The 21,326-nt window shown below is 39.3% G+C and overlaps 1 protein-coding gene across 3 annotated transcripts in view; it reads left to right on the forward strand.

Moving 5' to 3' along the window:
- The window catches only part of Ssh2 (slingshot protein phosphatase 2), a 228,658-nt gene that overhangs the window by 145,757 nt on the left and 61,575 nt on the right, over positions 1 to 21,326 (forward strand). For all 3 annotated transcript variants that reach the window (XM_021212427.2, XM_021212426.2, XM_029545599.1), the window contains one exon: positions 17,628 to 17,731. In XM_021212427.2, the coding sequence (XP_021068086.1) occupies positions 17,628 to 17,731 (104 nt within the window). The remainder of the gene's footprint in view (positions 1 to 17,627; positions 17,732 to 21,326) is intronic.

Raw genomic sequence — 21,326 nt, forward strand, 5'->3', positions numbered from 1 at the left:
AAAAAAAAAAAACTATAGAAATTATAAATAGCCTTGTTAGCTATTTGTTACAGTGTGAAGCTTTTCTGTTAATCATTTTAAATGTTGCCTTTAGTATTAAAACTAGTGTTTAAAATCATTCCCGTGTAATCCTTATATTTTCATGGATCCCGAGTTACCTTTGGAGTAGGTGATTGGGCCTAGCTCAAACAGACTGAAAAACAATCTCCATAGCTGGAATAGGCTAGTAGTATTTATTCCTATACTGGAACAGATACATTTTTTAGCCTTTCCCCCTCTAACCTGCTTAAAACTCAGTGAAAATTACATTTACCCTTAGATCTCTTTGATTTGGATTTCTTCTTCCTCCAAATCCTAATCAACTCATTGATGTATGATACAACCTTGTAAAGTCTCTGTCCCTGCAAAATGATGTGCTGTGTGTCATTGCTTCGTCATAAATTTATTTTAAAATATACTTTTAGTGAATTTCAAGGCAGGTATAGTAAGCAGTTCATGCCTCTAATTAATCCCAGCACTCAGGAGACAAATGCAAACAGATCCCTGTGACTTTAAAGTCAGCCTCATCTACATAAGGTGCTGCTGTCTCAAAAACAAACAAACAAACTTTTAACAGATTTCAAAAATAGTTAAATAATAAACACTGTGGATTGGACATCAAGAAACCCAGCAATTGGGCTGGAGAGATAGCTCAGCACTTAAGATCACTGACTGCTCTTCTAGAGGTCCGGAGTTCAAATCCCAGCAATCACATGGTGGCTCACAACCATCTGTAATGACTGGTGCCTTCTTCTGGTGTGTTTGAAGGCAGCTACAATGTGCTTACATATAGTAAATAAATAAATAAATCTTTAAAAAAAGAAAAAAGAAACCCAACAATTATTGTTTGAACTTTATTTTTCACTATCTTCTCTCTTTCCTTCTTTGTCATCATTATCACTGATATTACTGTTTACAAAAGTTAATTGGTCCTAGCCAGGCAATGGTGGTGCACGCCTTTAATCCCAGCACTTGGAAGGCAGAGGCAGGTGGATTTCTGAGTTCGAGGCCAGCCTTGTCTTCAAAGTGAGTTCCAGGACAGCTAGAACTACACAGAGAAACTCTGTCTTGAAAAACCAAAAAAAAAAAAAAGTTAATTGGTCCTAACCAGAGCAGCTAGGTGAAAGGATGAATGGGAGGGAGGGAGGTTGGGAGGGAAGTCATCAACACAGTAAAGGAATAAGACTGTTGTTTGTCAGTGTTGTCAGTGACAGGATCTCCTATATAGAAAAAGCTGAAGACTTCACAAAATTTCTGGCCCTCGAAGGTTGTAGACAACACACACACACACACACACACACACACACACACACACACACACACACGCACAAAGAAAACTATTTGATTTGGACTGGACAGATTCAGAAAAGTTGCAGAATATAAGGTGAACATACAAAAGTCATGTTTCCTCACACTCATGACAAACTACCTGAAAAGGAAATTCAGAAATTTGAGTACAGTAGCTAGCCATGAATAAATACAATAAAAACTGGGGGGGGGGGGGTGTTCAACCAAGGAGGTGACGTAACTTTTTAATAAAAACTAAGCACACATCTGTGTACATCTATAATCTTAGCAGGTGTTAAATGCTTTTGTGTTGTGTTAGGCCTCGGAGCTTTAAAGTTGCTTTGTGCATGAATAGATAAATAATCCAGAATCATATAGGAGGATGACCATAATTAAATGAGGGCATCCAAGAGAATGTATAAAAAACAAAGAACTGATAATGAAGTCGTGGAATGCATGATAGTTTAAGGAGTTGGATGAACAATAGTATTTTGATATATGAAGGAAAGAGACTATGAAGAAATAATCTAATATATAAGGAATAATAAAGGAATTTCAAAGAAAGAAAAGGTGTCTGTATTAAATGGAGCCAAGTATGGTGACACATCTCTGTAACCTCTCACCAAGAAGGCAGAGGCCAAAATGTCACTTCAAGTTCAAACCCAGCCTACTCTAGGTGGCAAGTTCTAGGCCCATTGGTAAGATCCAATAGGACTCCATCTCTCAAACAACTCAAAACAAGCAAATAAAAAAGTCCATAATATGACTTTTCCAAACGATTAATCAAAATGATTGGACAAGATAAAGACTGAAAGAAAGAAATGTCCATTGCATTTGAAAAGCAGAAGTTTCAGCCAGGCAGAGGTGGTGCACTCCTTTAATCCCAGCACTTAGGAGGCAGAGGCAGGTGGATCTCAGAATTCAAGTCCAGTGTGGTCTAGGACAGCCAGGGATACACAGAGAACCCCTGTCTCAAAAAAATAAAAATAAAAACAGGGCTGGAGAGATGGCTCAGTGGTTAAGAGCACAGACTGCTCTTATGAAGGTCCTGAGTTCAAATCCCAGCAACCACATGGTGGCTCACAACCATCCGTAATGAGATCTGACGCCCTCTTCTGGTGCATCTGAAGACAGCTACAGTGTATTTAGATATACTAATAAATAAATCTCTCAAAAAAAAAAATAAAATAAAAATAAAAACAAAACAAAAAAGCAGAAGTTTCTGAGTTGTAGCACATGGGAAGATGAATTACACTCATCATCAGGAGACTGAAGCCTTTAGACACCTGCCCTTTTCCTCCTTGTTTGAGGTCATCATTTAAAACTCAGTGCTGGCAGAGGCAGGCGGATTTCTGAGTTTGAGGCCAGCCTGGTCTACAAAGTGAGTTCCAGGACAGCCAGGACTACACAGAGAAACCCTGTCTCGGAAAAAAACAAAAAAACAAAAAAGAAAAAAAACTCAGTGCTGACCGCTGCATTCCACCGACACCTTACTATCTCTCAAACCCGCCAACCATCCTTCCAGCCACATTTCTGCCTCAGAAGACTGCTTGCTGCTCCTTCTGCCTTTCCTCTTCTTTTCCCTACACCCCATCAACTACAGGAGTGGCAGGCGCAGAGTGTGGAAAGTTCAACTGTTAGTTTATTGGAGACTCTTCTCTGTGTGTCCCTGTCCCCTTCCGCCTCTGCTCTCACTGCTCTGTCACATGGAGTCTAAAGCATCACACTGCTGCTTAGCCCTGGCCAGGCGTTAGAAGGGACTTTAGATATTTCTGTTCAAATATTCTAATTTTTAAGAGAAGCTAGAAATTCTATTTCCTCAACACTGTATTCAATTTGTATGGGTGGGGAGGGTGCTTGAGTGCCAGGAACACGGATGAGGGTGTGAGGACAGTTTTCAGGACTCAGGTAGTTCCCTGCCATGTGGGACCACGGGGATCTTACTCAGGACGTCATGGGATGCAAAGCTCATTTGTCCCTTAAGCAATCTTGCCAGCCCATGATTTTTAAAAACAATTAGTTGTTGACAAATTTTTTTTCTAAATAACCATCTTTATGGTTTAAATACAGTGGACAGGGTAGGTTAGTATTACTGACAAAGTACTGAACTGGGATGTTCAGGAGAGGTGCAGAGTAGATGTCATATTTTAGAAACTATCTGTAAATAGACTCTAAAGAAGATGGAAATTATTTGCATTTCAGGTAGTCAATAAAAAGAAAAGACTGTTGAAGCAAATGCCCATAGTCTCTGTCCTTTGGGTCCGTCATATTTGGGTGAGATAGAGTTTCAAAGGAGTAACAGGGCCAAAGCAAGAGGGCATGAGTAGGGGGGAATGACTGGCAGGAGAGGAAAATGCACAGCAGCTATAGACTTCTTTTTTAAACCTTCATTGAGGTGCATGTGTGCGTGCGTGTGTGCATATGTCTTCAGAATGTAAGAACCCAGTCTTGTGCATGTTTCCAGGCTAGGAAGAAGCAGTCACTAGAAACACAAACTAGAAATGTGAGTAGAGTCAAGGACCAGGATATATTGTTCTCTCTCATTGAAGAAAGGCCGTAAGTTTTGCAGTAAAAGCAGGAGTTGAGAGAAATCACAACAACTCCCCCTCCTCCAGCTCTGTAATACACAGAGAGTGGAGAGTGGGGCCCAGGGGAGCAAGGAAGGTTCGGGTTAACAGGGAAGGAAAGAGGATCAGCTGGATTCCCTCAGTATTCTTGCTGTCATCTCTGACATCGTGTAATTGAAACCATGAGTGTGTTGTGACATATAGAGGTGTGGCTTTATAATCTTTCAGTGTTAGGCTTCTTTTGTCAGAGAGAGAGAGAGAGAGAGAGAGAGAGAGAGAGAGAGAGAGAGAGAGAGAGAGAGAGAGAGCGCCACTATTCATGACATTGAAAAGATAATATTAGACAAGATGCTTACTTGATCAGACAGGTAATAAATAATTCATTAAATTGTACAATTTTAAACTGCAGAACTCAGGAACAAGGAGATTGAATTCTAGGGAAAATGGTTGGGAAATACAACATGGGATTATATTGGTTAGATAAGAAAAGTCAAAAAGAAGTTAATAGCCTGGGGGAAAAAATTGGGAATCAAGGGAACAGACGTGTCCCTCAGGTTGAAGAGGAAGTGAACACATAGAAGTCAGGAGTAGGAAACTGGGTTTCTGAGGTCAAGTCCATCAAGATTTCATGTCTGCCAGAGGAACTTGGGAATTGGAGTTCTATTTGAAGAGCCTCAGTGAGGGGTTTTGAAATTTGGAATGATAAGTTTAGGGGCAAAGGTGTTGAGTATTTCTTTCTATTAGCAATAAAGTCTCATTAAATTGTAATAAAAGTCAGTATGAAAAGAGATTGAGGAAAAAGTGATAGTAACCAGGATGCTGAGGTGACAACAGTAAAGGGATGACCTGAAGCCTAGAGTAGACCTTTCCAAGGAAAGGGAAGGCATTGGCTGAAAACAGGGTTTAACTTCTTCACCAAATGCTTGAAAGCCTGGCTTGCAAGCCTTCTGCTGCAGGTCTGTTGTTTGTAGTACCCAGGAAAGCATTAGCTAAATAAAATAGGAAGGAAGGAAGGAAGGAAGGAAGGAAGGAAGGAAGGAAGGAAGGAAGGAAGGAAGGAAGGAAGGAAAAGAAAGATTGATTGATTGATTGTTCAAATGCTAGTAAGGAACTTGCCATGAGCATTTGGTTTGTATTGGTTTGTTTATTCCTATCAGTTAATCTAAATTACTTTCTACCTATGTTGATCATGTTTCTTGGTAGTTTTCAAGACAGGGTTTCCCTCTGTCGCCTTGGCTGTCCTGGAACTTACTCTGTAGACCAGGCTAGCCTCACACTCAGAAATCTGCCTCCCAAGTGCTGGGATTAAAGACATACACCTCCACTGCCCTGTGTAATTTCTCTTCTTGAAGAAAGACTTTCTCAAAAACAAAATTCCCTATCACTGTCAGTCACCAGAAGCCTGTTGTGTTGCAACCAACAGCTTTCATGGACAGTCTGGGTTTTGTGATGATTATATTGTTTAGGGGCGTTAGTTTCGGATGCTAGAGACAGGGTTGAAACGGAGTCTTGTGTGACAGCTGCAGACACTGCAAAGCAACAGGGGTGTGTGTCACAGGCAGGTCTGGAGTCAGTCTTAACTCAAACTGGAAAGTGTTTGGAAGCCAGACTGCTAAGTCCAAGTTTGGAGCAACTTGAAGGAAACCAAGAATACATACATCATCCTTGTATCCTGAAATCAAATTATTTCAGATCTATGCTAATCTCACATAGGTATAAATTGGGCCCACCTGCTACTATATAGAGCTCTGCCCTATACCTACCAACTCTGGTCTTCCATGTTCAGTAGTTCTTTTGAAATATAAGCCAAATGCTAAATGCTTTCAATCTTTATAAAGAGATGAAATGAGTATGTGGTCAGGTAATATATAGAAAGAAACGTTCTTAGTCTGCTAGAATTCCATAAATAATCCAAGGACTGGGTAGCCATCTACTTTTCTGCTTATTTATAAATAAGCATGTCTTACCTGCCTTCATTTAAAGGCGTTCATGGTCTTCCTGACATTTTATGTTGGTTTGGGGTGGAGGTGTCTTAGGGGTTTTGGTTGGTTGTATTTTGTTTTGAAACAAGGTCTCACTGTGTAGCCCTAACTGACCTGAAACTCTGTGTATATACCAGGCTTGCCTCAAACTCACAGAGATTCACCTGCTTCTGCTTCTTTGATACTGAAATTAAAGGTGTATGACACCATATCCTGCTGACATTTTGTTTTTAGTGGTTAGTTTTAGTATTTTTAAAATTTATGTTTATTTATTTATTTACATCCCAAATGCTGCCCCCTCCTCATCCCTCCTTTACAGAGTTCCTCCCCCCTTCTCCTCTGAGAGAATGCCTCCTCTCCGGTATCCCCCCACCCTGGCCCCACCCTGGCCCATGGAGTCTCTGCAGGATTAAGTGTACCCTCTCTCACTGAGGCCAGATGAGGCAACGTTGTTGGGGAACAGATTCCACGATCAGGCTACAGCTTTAGGGACTGCTCCCACTCCAGTTGTTGGAGGACCCACATGGAGGCTGAGCTGCATGTCTGCTACATATGTGCCATGGGGGCCTTGGTCCAGCCCATGTATGTTCTTTGGTTGGTGGCTCAGTCTCTGAGAGCTCCCAGAGGTCCAGGTTAGTTGACTCTGTTGGTCTTTCTGTAGGGTTCCTATCCCGTTCAGGGTCTTCAATCCTTCCATAAGAGTCCCCAACTTCCGTCCATTGTTTGGCAATGGGAATCTCCATCTGTTTAAGTCAGCTGCTGTGTAGAGCCTCTCAGAGGACAGTTAATGCTAGGTTCCTGTCTTCAAACATAACAGAGTATAATTAATAGTGTCAGGGATTGATGCTTGCTCGTGGAATGGGTCTTGACTTGGACCTGTTATTGATTGGTCATTCCTTCAGTCTCTGCTCTGTCTTTGTCCCCGCATTTCTTTTAGACAGGACAAATTTTGGGTTTAGTATTTTTTAGAGTTAGTTTTAATACCTGAAAAACTTGTTGATGAGAAAAGAAGCAACTTAGATAATATGAAAGTATTTACCTCATGGGAGTACATCTCAAATCTTTTCCAAGACTGTACTATCAAATCCCACCTTTGTTCTGTGTACACAAATTGGCTAGATCCAGAGCTTGGAGTTTTGGTTGGTTGGTTTAGTTAGTTGGTTTGGCTTTATTTGTTTAAGAGAGTGCCTTTCTCTGTAACCTAGGCTGACTTCAATCCTCTTGCCTCAGCCTAAAGGCTATGACAATAGACACATGCCATCACTCTTGACTGACCAGATGTACGTTTTGTTTTGTTTTGTTTTGTTTGTAGTAGTTTGATTCTTTATCTTTTAACCTTTTAAAAAAGATTTATTTTATTACATGTATGAGTATGTACATGTGTGCATACGAGTGCATGTGAGTGCCTATGGAGTCCAGAAAGGATGTTAGAGCTCCAAAGCCAGAGCTACAGATGCTTATGTGTCACCCATCAAATTCTTCTGCAAGACCAGCAAACAGTCTTAACCATTGAGCCATCTCTCCAGCCAAGATATGGTTTTAAATGCTACTTGCTTCAAACTATTAGAACAAAAACATTTACTATGATAATAACATCTAAGAAAGTAAGTGTCATCCTGGGTGTCAGATAATATGGGGGCTTAGTAACTTGTCTCTATTGCTAATAAGCTGTGTTGCTTGTGGCAGATAATTAGATTCTCTGACTTCAATTGATACTTGGGAATATATAGCAAACTCAGAAATTAATTTTAACCTATCTTAGGCCAAATATTTATTGGACAGTGTCAGAGTACACGTAGTAAATGTGTGGGGGCTAAAGAACCAAGCTCTGAGAACTGCTAAACTCAAGGGTGTTCTAAGAAGGCCATGGAGGAAAAGCAAACTAGTATGGAATTTGCCACTCCCCACAGTGAACATGGCCATACTCTACAATACCTCCTCCTTTGGTTCGCTTGCTTAAGATTCTTAGCCCCAGAGGAAAGATTCCATCAGGCCAGGAATAAGCCACATTCCAGCTTCCCTCACACCCCCTCAGAGGGGCTGAGTTGGAAGCTACCAAGTCCACATTTGGTAGAGTTTCCAAAAGAACAAATAGTAGCCAAGTGTGGTGGTACATGCCTGTTATCGCTACTCCTCAGGAGTTTGGGGCAAGAGGAGCATGGGCTCAATATCTGTGTGAGCATCCATGAGATACTGTCTCAAAAGTAAAAGAGGACCCAGGAAGATGGGTCAGTGGGTGAAAGTGCTTATTTGCCACATGATCCCACATAAGTGCTCATCATAACCCTACACTTACATCATGAAATGGGAAGCGAAATGGAAGAATCTTCTGGAAATCCTCAGGCCAGATAGCCTGTACTAAGAAGCATAGCAGCAGAAATGAGAGACAAGGTGGAATAAGAGAACAGACTCCAGAAAAATTGTTCTTTGACTTCCACACATATGCCATGCGTGCAAACATAAATACTTTTATACATTTTTTTTTAAAAAAAGACTTGCTGGGCATTGGTGGCTCACGCCTTTAATCCCAGCTCTCAGGAGGCAGAGGCAGGCAGATTTCTGAGTTCGAGGCCAACCTGGTCTATAGACAGAGTGAGTTCCAGGACAGCCAGGGCTACACAGAAAAACCCTGTCTCAAAAAAAAACCAAAAAAAAAAAAAAAAAAAAAAAAAAAAAAAAAAAAAAAAAAAAAAAAAAAAAAAAAAAAAAAAAAAAAAAAAAAAAAAAAAAAAAAAAAAAAAAAAAAAAAAAAAAAAAAAGTCTTGGGATATATGTCTGTGGTAGAACACTGTTCTAATGTGTATAACACCCAGGATTCTACTACCGAATGAATGAATGAATGAATGAATGAATGAATGAATGAATGAATGAAAGAAAAAGAAAGATGTTAGTAGATAGCCAGAAATAGCAAACATCAAACCAGATATGTTAAATTTGAGGACTGAATTGTATAACCAACAGGAAATTAATGCTCTGTCAAACTTCCTATGATGTATGTTATCTATTGGAGCAACAATGAAATAAAATCTTATCCATAAATGAATATTTAAAATGAATAAAACTAAAAAGCATTTTCTGATATTTAAGTTTTTGTCTCTCCCTTTCCCTAATTAAGGTCTATATCAGTGGTTCTCAACCATCCTAACAATCCTTTAGTACATTTCCTCATGTTGTAGTGACCCCCAACCATAAAATTATTTTTGTTGCTACTTCATAATTGTAATTTTGCTATTATAATGAATTGTGATACAAATATTTTTGGAGATAGAGGTTTTTCAAAGTGTCCTCAACCCACAGATTGAACAAAATTACAGTTATGAAGTACAAAAATAACTTTATGGCTGGGGGTCATCACAGCATGAGGAACTGTATTAAAGGGTTGCAGTGTTAGGAAGGCTGAGAACCACTGGTCTAGATGAAAACTAAGCTAGAATTAAAATGGCCTGATGGTTGCAGTCAGTCAGTAAGAACCAGGAGCCTAAGCTCATCTGTCTGTTGGTTTACTGTGCTTTTGTTGATATGGAGAAAATTAACCTTGCTACTTGTATTCATAGATTTGTATCTGAGAATTAATGTCCCAGGGTATCAGCTTTCAGATATGATTTGCCATTTCCAGTATTGGCCAGTGTTAGGTTCTGTGTGGTAGGAATGGGGAATGCATGATACATGAATTTTCGTTTTCTCCCATTGTAATCGAGATTCCTTTAGGAATACAGTGTTACATTTTCCTCCTTACTTAGAAATATGCTTCTGAATTTCTTGTAGTCATGAAGTGTATAATGTCTTTTTCCACCCTGTTTTTAATGTAGCTATGTTTTTTCAATAAGCAATGGCATTAATATCTGTGTGATCCCTTGGCCGCTGGCCTGATACTTAAAACTTCTAGCTACAAATGCCCTTCTATTAGTAGGGACATGAACTCCTTCTCATTTAAGAAGTGACAGCAACTGCCCTAACATCTTTCTTGTATCTAAAACTTAAAGAACCAAGCAAGGGGCTTATCAGAGAGGGAAAGGAAAGTATAAACGTGTAAAATGTAAGTAAATGCTCCCTCTACACAAGTATTCCTTACATATATATTTTTTTTAAGATTTATGTGTTTGTTTGGGGAGGCATATCCCATGGTACACATGTGGAACTGTGTACCAACCCTACATTATTATTATTATTTAAGATAAAAATCCTGCAGCTTGAACTGTGTATTTGACTTTAACATAGCTGCAACCAATTCAGCTTTGTGCAGTGTTATTGTGTACAGCCAATATTTCACAATCATTTACCTGTAAATCTGGCCTCAGGCAAAAACACCATACAAATTCAATTGGCTGGCATTAAAATATGAAAATAACCTTTCATTTAATTTTATTTTTTCTTTATTTAACTTTGAAGTAAGAACTTTGCCTCTACTTCCTGAAACTTTCTTTAAAAAAAAAAAAAAACTTTTAAATTTTTTTTTATTTTTACGTGTTTTGTTTGCATTTATATATGTGTACCACATGAATGCCTGGGACCTGAGAAGGCCAGAAAAGGGCACCAGATCCCCTGGAACTGGAATTATAAATGCTTGTAAGATGCTGTGTGGATACAGAGAACCAAACCCCAGTCCTCTGTAAGAGCAGCCAGTGGTTTTAACCACTGAGCTATCTTTCCATCCCTGAAACATTCATTTTCTCATAAATTAGCCATTTCTTTCTGTATCTGGTTCATTATAAAACAGAATTTCCGGTTCAACCAACATTCAATCATTTGACCAGGTGTGTATTGCTTTGTTTTGTTTCCTTAACATTCTTGCTTGGTCAGAGGCGACCACCCTGACCACATTCCTCAAAGATTGTTTCATTATCTGCATAGCTAAGTATTTTCTCTCTTCCCTTAGTTGACCTTTTGCTTTATGTACTTTGCCTGAGAAGAAACTGCCAGCTAACAAATGCCATGATTTAGGAAGTGATTTTGATCTGAAGGGTTTGGCAAGGGGTGTTTGCCCAAAGAACACAGTGCTCTTTCCCCCGTTTGTGCAGCTAAAATGCTACTATCATTCCCAGCAGAACTTGCAGTTCTTAATACCAACCCAACTAGACTGGCCTCCCCAATAGATTTTTATCATTACATTACCTTCATCCCTCTCACTTGGTACTCTACTTTAAAATTCTCTGTAGCTAGAGAGATGGCTCAGTGGTTAAGAGCACTGGCTGCTCTTCCAAAGGACTGGAGTTCAATTCCCAGCACCCACATGGCAACTCAGAGCTGTCTGTGATTCTAATTCCATGGGATCTGACACTCTCACACAGACATACACGTAGGAAGAGCACCAATACAAAATCAGTCAATAAATAAAATACTTTTTAAAAATTCTCTATAGAAAAGAAACTATATTTCATCTATTATACTGTCCTAAAACTAGAGTAATGAAAGAATTTTTCAGAGCAGGGACGTTCACATCAGATCTTGAATCTGAGGCTTACTGCTGTGTGATCTTGGACATATAATATTTGTGACCTCCTCCAATGCCTAAAAGTAAACTAGGACCAAAAATAGTAGACTGTGTTATAAAGGTACAATGAAGTACTTAGGGCCCAGCAGCTAGCATGAAGTCAGGTTAACTATTGCTAACTCGCTTCTTGTATGTAATGAGGAATGCCTCTCCCTTGATGAGCAGTAATCTTATGACAAAGAGAAGCAGCCGTTCTTCAGCTTCATTCTGATTAAGACTGAAGAACAGTACTGTCATGCTTCATTAGGAAAACAATCCTCTAAGCACTGTTTTATCATCTTTAGATCAAGAAGGATTTTCTCTATCATTTTTCCATTTTAGCATAGGGATTTTTAAGTCCTTTGGGCTTTGTATCTGAATTAAATTCAGGTCATCAGGGTGGCAGCAAAACACCTTTACCTAACATTAAACCACCAGGCTGGCCCCTCAGAAAAGATTTTTTTAGACATCTCCATCTGCTGAATCTTTGAACAGCTGTTTGAAAAACACTGATATTGACATAACTAGATATCTTCCTATCTGGGAAGATCACTACACTTCTTACCTCACACTGAAGTACATCAAATTAAATTTACATATAATTTTATTCGGATACAAAGTGTTTAATTTGGCTCATTAAAACTCTAAATGATCACAGATTGTGTTGTGTTTCTGTTCATCTTTGATAGTGTGATTTACTTTACTACCTCAAATATACTCAGGAATAATAAAATGTAGTCAGCCACTTCTCATCCATGCTCCCTCTTTTACCAACAGTATGCCACTTTGTGATCACTGAGGACTTTGTATCTAGGGCCATGGAATAAAGAGAATGAGATGTGTCATCTAGAGTATATTGAGTGTCACTCTCAGAGATCCTTTGTCACACTTAAGTGACAGTCTTTTGCCTGACTCAGCTGGATCTTCTGTGCATCTTTTGAAATTTATGCAAATGATCCAAATAGAAAAACTGGTTTCCCTTATGCCCTATGAGGTATGGTCTCTGATCTGTTTGTACAGATTTGTATTACTGTCCCCATAGCCAGCCTGTGCAGTGCTGAGAATCAAAACTCAGAGCTTTGGGCTTGCTAGACAAGTGCTTTTCAAACTGAGCTATGTCCCCAGACTCCCCTGTTCTCTCTAATCATGAATTTATAGAGTCCAAACAGCTTTGAATTAACTTAAGATAATTGCCCCTGCTATTACCCTTGTGAAAGTACTACATACATTTTGAAAAGCACATTTAGCTGCTTACCGAAAAGAATGAACATAGATATTCTTTAAAGCATAAGCAACAAAAGGACAGTAATACAGAACTTCCCAAACCAGGAAGTTAGACTACTGTTTGTCAGAGAAAAGTACTGTGTCTCAAAAGGCATGGCTGGAGTATGCTCAGCTGTTAAGCTCCACTCAACAAGTGCTTCCTTTGTACACACAGATAACTGCTTTGTTTACTGGAAACCAACATGACCAAAGCTGGTAATTTTGCCTAGTGAGTAGGTAGACTATTTAACTGTTTTGTTTTTGCATTTAGTAAAGGAAACAGTTGCTGTGTTGGCAGAAGTGTGAATTTCATTTCCTGTCTGTGGTGTACCCCATTCATCCTGTCACTCAGACATTTTGTCTTAGATTGTTCCCGTAATGGCAGTGAGACTGGTCCACAACACAGTGACATGTGCACACCAAGGATGTAACAAGAGACAGGGCTTGCGCAACAGACCACAAGAGAGCAGTGCTTTATTTAAAGATGAAACAAAACAAAATCAGGGCAGCCTCTTCTAGCCAACAGTCAGGATTTTTTTTTAAGATTTATTTATTTATTATATGTAAGTACACTGTAGCTGTCTTCAGACACTCCAGAAAAGAGAGAGAGTCAGATCTCATTACGGATGGTTGTGAGCCACCATGTGGTTGCTGGGACTTAGGACTTTTGGAAGAGCAGTCAGGTGCTCTTCCCTGCTGAGCCATCTCACCAGCCCACCGTAATCTATTAATTACGGTGTTTGTTTTTTAAAAATGTATCTCTCTGGTCACAACTTCAAAAGTTTTATCAATCTTGTATCACCTTATTGAAGCATGAGATTGAGCCATAACTGAGCATTATAAAGCTGATTTCAGCCTGCCTACTCATTTACCATAAACAATGTTATTTTATGACCCATTAATCTACCAAATACTTAGAGTTCTATAGCATTTATTTTTAGACAGGGTCTCATGATGTAGCCCTTGGTGGTCTGTAACTTGCCATGTAGACCAGGACCTGGCCTCATAGAGATCTGCCTCTGTTTCTCAAGGTCTAGAATTAAAGCTGGGTGCAACCAGTGTGCTCAGTGATGGAACCGTGCAGATAGCTGGGGGTAAACTAGGAGAAATTTATTAATTACCACATATCTTTTGAACACTTAATGTGTTTCTGGAAGGGTTTCTAGTGCTGAGGATACAATGATGAGCAAGGTTAGGTCCTTGCATCTAAGAAACTTATGTGCTAATAACTACAATCAGTAACACACATGAATAAATGTTTCAGTTCATGAAAATACCCTGAAAGGAAGAAAACAGGACAACAGGATAGATGTATTGGGATAAAGAAAAAGAGGGATGGTGGTAGTAAAGCTGAGATTTAAATACTGACCAGTTCAGAAGAATCAAGTAGAGGATAGAAAGTACAAGGGCCTTGAGAAGGGGCCCTTAATACTGAAGAGACGGAAGAGGGGAACCAGGGATAGTTCACAGTAAACAAGAAGAGGCAGGCAGCATAAGGTCAGAGGTAACTTGCTTCACTGCAAGCTGTTCTATGGGCCTCACAGACCAAGCTACAGGCTGACTCTTCATTTTTAAATACTAAGGAAAGACACATTAACAGAGTTTTACACAGCAATGCTGTAATCTGGATATACTTTAAAGCACTCTGGCTGCTTTTTGCTGAGAGAGTAACAAAACTACCAAAAGGCTTTTTGCTGGTACAGTTTCTGAGATTTGATTTACACTAGAGACAAAGTAAAAAGGACAAAGATAGAAAATTAGCTGTGAACTAAAGCTAGAAAGTGATAGAAATATGGGTGTTCATAATGTTCTTCCTAGTTTAAAAAATATTTATTTATTTTGTGTGTGTGTGCCTATGTGTGTGTGGAGGAAGCAAGAAGAGGTCAGAGCCCCCTGTAATTGGAGTTACGGGAGTTGTGAGCTCATTAATGTGGGCTTCAGGAGCTAAACCTGAGTCATCTACAAGACCACCAAAGAACTTTTAACCCTCGAAGCATCTCTCCCACCTCGCTACCCCTGCACGCGCGCACACACACACACACACACAACACTCACAGTACTTTTGTGTATGTTTAAAAGGTTTGGTTTTGTTTTTGCTTGGTTAGGGGGTTTGGTCTGAGATGCTCTTACTATGTACATCAGACTGTCCTCCAGTCTACGTTTGCTTGTCTCTGCCTCCTGAGATCTGGGATTAAAGGCATTCACCACCAAGCCCAGCTGTTTGACAACTTGTATTAAAAGCTTTTTTTTTTTTTTTTTAAGATTGATTGATTGATTGATTATATGTAAGTACACTGTAGCTGTCTTCAGACACTCCAGAAGAGGGTGTCAGATCTTGTTACGGATGGTTATGAGCCACCATGTGGTTGCTGGGATTTAAACTCAGGACCTTCGGAAGAGCAGTCAGTGCTCTTAACCGCTGAGCCATCATTCCAGCCCCCCAAAAAGCTTTTATTGCAGAATCAACACTAAGGTGTATTAGCACATGTCTATAATACCAACACAGAAGAGGTCGAGGTGGGAGGAAGAGAAGAACAGTCATTATTATAAACTATGCAGGCTGAGTGAAGCCATCCTAAGTGATGTGAGATTCTATTTAAGACACAAAACAAAAAAATTCCCATACAGCTTCTGACTGTGTGTACAAGTCAGTATAGTAATGCTAGAAAAGTGGTTGGAAAGTAATTGTAGTTCAATACAACACTGTCTTTTACTCTTAAAGAACTATTGGCTGGATATGACGGCTCACACCTTGATCTTAACACTTGGAAAGTGGAGGCAAGAAGATTCATTCAAATTCATCCTTGGCTACATAGCAAGTTCAAGGCCAGCATGGCTACATGGATTCTAGCTCAGAAAACTAGGGAGGTAGCTAAGATACAGTTAAATCAGCAAAGGTGAATCTCTCAATAAAATTGCTTTTTAAAAACCAAAGCAAAAATAGTGTAAGAAGGAAATGTAGGGCAATGGTGGTGCATCCCTCTAATTCTAGCACTTGGGAGGCAGAGACATGTGGATCTCTGAGTTTTGGCCGGATTGGTCTACAGAGTGAGTTCTAGGACAGGCAAGAATATACAGAAAGACCCTGTCTCCACCCTATCCCCCCCTCCAAAAAAGAAGAAGGAAATGGCAGCTATGGACCAATCATAATGATATGGGGGTAAGAGGGCAGACCCAAGGTTGGTTTGAGAGTACAGCCCATGGGATTCACAGATGGATTAGAGGCATATGGGGGGGGGGGAGGTAAAAAGACACCCAGGCTGACATGACTGTTCAGTATTTGTCCCAAACAACTTTGTAGATGAATCTATGGATCGGTTGTAAGGAGAGGCTTAAGAGTTTAGAGGAGAGATATCCACTTGTAATCATAATTTTGAATACCTTCTGTTCTGAGCAATAATTCTCTACCTATGTTATTAGCCTCTCATATAAATGATGTTAACACAGGAGATACTCCAGGAAGTACAGCACACTGCCTCTGTACTAGTCCTTTTCAGTGTGTGTGGAGTGCAACTTACTGAGAGTACAATTTTAGTTTTTTTATTTTTAATTTACACACAGCAGCTATGCATATTTATGAAATGAAATGTAATATTTTGATACCTGTTTACAATTTTTTACTTCTGTAGATTTATTTATTTTTATATTATATGTATGAATATTTTGCCTGTATACTTGTGTATGTACCATGTATATACATGTTTATTGAATCCCCTGTAACTGGTACTAGAAATTGAACTTGAGCAACAAGTGCCTTTCACCAGTGATAAGCCATCTCTCCACTCCACCCTGTACCCACCCCCTTATACAGTGTTTAATGATGATCTGGATGATTGACATTCATCACCTCAGACATTCATCACTTCCTTATGTTAGAAACCTTCAATATCTTCTGGCTAATTTCAAGTGTATACTCAGTTGTAACCAGTCATAGTTATCCTATTGTGCTATAAAACATTAGAAGCTATTTGTCCTATCCAAGTAGCCGCCTGTACCCATCAACCACCACACACACTATTCTCTGCAGGTTTCATAACCACTGCTCTATTTAAATCAAAATAAAGTCTTGAGCTCACACTTGAGAATGAGGGGTGTGTGTGTGTGTGTGTGTGTGTGTGTGTGTATGTGTGTGTGTTTTAAAAATAAGTGTTTTCTTTCAAACTCTGGATTTGTTATAAATAAATATAAAAGCATTACTGGGCAGTAAGCACCACTTAAGTATATGTGAGGCCCCAAGTTTGATCCAAGAACCTAATACCACAAAAATTAAAAATAAAATTTAATTTTGAGAAAGACAACAAGTAACATTTTCATCTTATCAGGACACTGTTGAAACACCATCACTGATACTCACTAACAATAGCTAATTATTAAGGACTTACTTCTGTGAACCCAGGCACCACCGGAGGAAGCGGTGTGTTCCCTGATTCTCATAGCATCCTCGTTTTATAGAAGAGTAAATGTAGGTTTGCTCATATAGCAATAGAGCCATGATTCACACCCTTATGATCTAATTTGAGTCTTTTCCCTTTTTTTTAAATTTAAAGTTGTTCTTAATTCCTGCTGTGTAATTTAAATGCAATGCCTTAAGTTTTATTTTAGAAAAATTATTTACAATAAGCAGAACTATATGCGAACAACCAGAATAATGAGTAATCTCTCCTCTTGAATTTGTTAGGAGTTTTTTGTTTGGTTTGGAGGAGGGTGATTTTTAATTTTTTAATTGATTTTTTTATTTTGTTTTGTTTTGTTTGTTTTAATTTCCTTGCCATTTTGTTTGGTTTTGAGACAGTCTTACTGTGTGGCCCTGATGGGCATAAAACTTGCTTTATATTCCAGGGTAGCCTTGAGCTCATTGAGATCAGATGCCTGCCTCTTCCAGTATTAGGATTATAAAGGCATGCTTCACCCTATGAAGTTGGAACTTTGCATAGAGAAGAGAGAGAAATCTTAAACTGGGTCTCTTCATCCTATCTACTTTGCTTAAATAAATAATGTTTCTCTTAACTTTTTCCTCAGCATCAGCGAGAGCTTCTTAACTGTCAAAGGTGCTGCCCTTTTTCTACCACGAGGGAATGGCTCATCTACACCAAGAGTCAGCCACAGACGCAACAAGCATGCAGGTAAAACTGCACATACATGTCCTAGTTTCCTTTTTGTTGCTAGGATAAGATATTTAGACAAAAAGTAACTTGTGGGAGAACAGATTTATTTTAGCTCATAATTCCAGATTACAAGCCATTATTGCAGGGAAGTCAGGGCAGGAATTTCAAACAGTAGTCATGTCACATCCACAGCCAAGAATGGAGAAAAATGAATGCATACATGCTCGCTTGCTTGCTTGCTTGCTTGCTTGCTTACTTGTGCTTAGCCCAATATCTCTATTCTGACTAACTCAGCTTAGGACTCATCCTGCTTAGAGAATAGTGCCAATAGTGGACTGAATCTTACCCCATTAATTAACTTAATTATGGCAGTCTCCTAGAGACATGCCGGTTGACCATCCCATGTAAGACAGTCCCTCATTGACTGTCTTTTCCCAGGTGATTCTAGGCTGTGTCAAATTGACAATTAAAGATAACCATACAAACCTTTTGCCTTAAATTTGGTGGTTTTTGACCTCCAGGAGTGGAAGCAATTACAAGGAAGGGAACTTGAGCATACATCAGAAGTGAAAACTAGAAATGTTGGATCTTATTGAGTCAGTAGTTGAGTTTAGCTATAATCAAAATAATCTCATCTACTTTAGAGGCAGTGCTACTTCTTATTTGGGCTTTCATCTCATAACAAATGTTCGCTATTATAACTAGCTTCCCTAGGCCATGTTCATAAGTTCCTACCAATCCTCTCAGTCAATGGCAATGTTTTTTGAATTAAGGGAGGGAAAACTTGTGCAAATTAACTTAGGTATACTTTCTCAGTGCTTCCTTCTCAGTATCCTCCATCAGAGATGGGGGTGAGTCTTTTGCCATAAATAAATAAATAAATAAATATAAAAAATAAGAAAGAAAGAAAGAAAGAAAGAAAGAAAGAAAGAAAGAAAGAAAGAAAGAAAGAAAGAAAGAAAGAAAGAAAGAAAGCAAGCATGACAACTCAAAGGAAATAAGCCAACCTAAGCCTTTATTTCTGTTGGGTGTGGAGAATAAAAATAAGACAAATCATTGCTTTAAATCCAACTCGCCTGACTAATTTGGGGTAAATTGCCCCATGGCATGTAATACTAAATGGGGTTAGTTGCTTTTTAAGCTTCTGCCTGGCCTTGGTTGACTTGGGGGTGGGGGGACTTGTCACACTAAACTATTTCTACTTGACATTACTGTATACTTACATTAAAAAAAAAAAAAAAGCAGGTGTAACACAGACAGCATGGAATAGATTTGGGATCCAGACTAGACAGTTGAGGCAAAATATGTAGAAATGAAGTTTATAAAAGCCATACTGCCACATAAACTGCCTTGGCTCAGCTCGGCATAGTGGCAAGATAGAGTACATCAGGGGCTTACAGTATCTGGTGAATTCTTATGTGTGCTTTTTCAATCTGGATAGAGTTTTTTATCTGATCATTTAAAATATCCAAATACTGTTTGACAATTTAAAACTTATATTATTAGTAAATGGCAATCTGTATCTTTAAAAGGAAAATGATGGAAATTCTTTAATCAGACTTAATCTATAGTTTAGCACGAGTAGTAGCGAAATATGTGCAAAGAGTATAAAGTGAAGAAGAGACTTTAAAGATACATTGACTGTTGCTCTCTATAAACATGATTTCCCTGTAGGAAATAATACTCAGCTTGCTCATAGCAAAACTTCTCACAGGTAAGAAAACTAAGCTTCTAGACATATAACTCAGGCAAGGCCTCACAGTAGAAGGAAATCCTGGGTTTTGTCTGACATTGAAATACCACAGCTGGATCTCTGCACCACTTATTGCCTTGAGTTGGAATTTTGGCCTCCTATTCAGGGTTCTGCAGAGACTCTACATCCTCCAAGTCCTTTCCAAGGCTATGTCTCCTGATCTTCAAAAAGAAAGTTAAGATGGTGCTGTTGTTGTTTGTTGTATCCCTGTGGTAAGAAGGACGGAAGCCAGGGGTCTTGCTCTCATGTGAGGCAAACACCCTACTGCTTTAGTGTGTCCACAGCGCTGGTCTTAGAAGTTTTTTACAGATAGAGTTACATTCAGAAAGCCCTTAGATTTACAGTCATCTTCCTACCTCAGCTTCTTGTGCATTTAGATTTAGGCATGAGACACATACATGATATAAACTTGAGGGGTTTTTGTTGTAGTTATGAGGGTGTGGGACATATACCTGTTTATTTCTTTGATTCTTTGGAGACAAGGCTTCATAGAACCTAAGCTGGCTTCAGATTGTGTCTCTGGGTTTAAGACATAATAGAATGGATCTTGTATTTAATATTGAAAGTTAAAGGATTCTGTAATTTTGGAATTAGTCAGAAGCAAGCAGTGAAACAGGGAAGGAAAAAACGTTCCTTGAGAAGAACAAGGAGAGGTTCCAGACTTGTCAACTGTTGAACACACCTACTTGGTTTTCTTCCTAGCTCACTACTTCTTGCAAAGCTAATGTCATACTTAAAAGCTATGAGGTGAACACAGAGGAAATGATACGTGCAGGCTTCAAGGCTAGTATGAAAAAAAAAATGCTACACTAGCATCCATGGCTATGTGGCTGTATTAGACATCTTAAAACTCTTTTAAAAGTACCCTAGGTAAGCAGAAATAGAGATTTGGGTTCTTAGACCGTGACAGCATATTATCTTTCTCTGTTAGCCAAATCCTTGGATTTCCTAGGACAGAGTAGGAGAAATAAGAAAATTTGTGTCTTAAATTTCTTTTTAAAAACAATCTTTTAAAATAATCTTTCATTTAAAAAAATAGATTGTGTGCACCCCCTACTCCCCTTCCTACTCCTCCAGACACTCCCACATCTCCGTTCCACTTTCCTCAGGTACCTATAGCACATTCCCCTCTTCCTTTGATGGCCACTCCCTTTTTTGTTAATAACCCACTAAGTCCGGTTTGTGCTACCTATTAGAATGTTTACTGATCTTGTTTGATTTGCTCTTGTGCTGGTAACCATAGTTGCAGTGATTTCTAAGGTATGATGGTCATTGACTGTTGACCACTGCAGAGAGAAGTTTCTCTGGTCAAGGTTGAGGGCAGCACTAATCTGTCTGTATAAGCATAAACATTCAAAAGGCAGTTCAACAACATGTTCAAGAAAGCAACAGTAGTTGGTTCTTCCCTAAAGCCTGGGACCTCTAGAACCTTGGACTTTAGTCCAGGTTTACAGTACCAGGACTAGATTTGTTCTCGTGGACACTCCACAAATCCTCAAATCCAATTCAGGTGGTTAAAACCTGTGGTTAACCCCATCTCCTTTGTGCCACTATTGTACAGTGGATACATCCTGTCTGGGAGATCAGTATTATAGCATGCAGGGTGGGCTGTATGGCTTTTCTCCCCACAGTGGCCTGCATAGGACCTTCTGGCACTATGAGAGTTGGTCAGAGCCGGGCGTGGTGGCGCACACCTTTAATCCCAGCACTTGGGAGGCAGAGACAGGTGGATTTCTGAGTTCGAGGCCAGCCTGGTCTGCAAAGTAAGTTTCAGGACAGCCAGGACTGTACAGAGAAACCCTGTCTTGAAAAAAACAAAAGAGAGAGAGAGAGAGAGAGAGAGAGAGAGAGAGAGAGAGA

This window comes from Mus pahari, chromosome 14 (genome assembly GCF_900095145.1).
Source record: "Mus pahari chromosome 14, PAHARI_EIJ_v1.1, whole genome shotgun sequence".
Taxonomy (NCBI): Eukaryota; Metazoa; Chordata; class Mammalia; order Rodentia; family Muridae; genus Mus; species Mus pahari.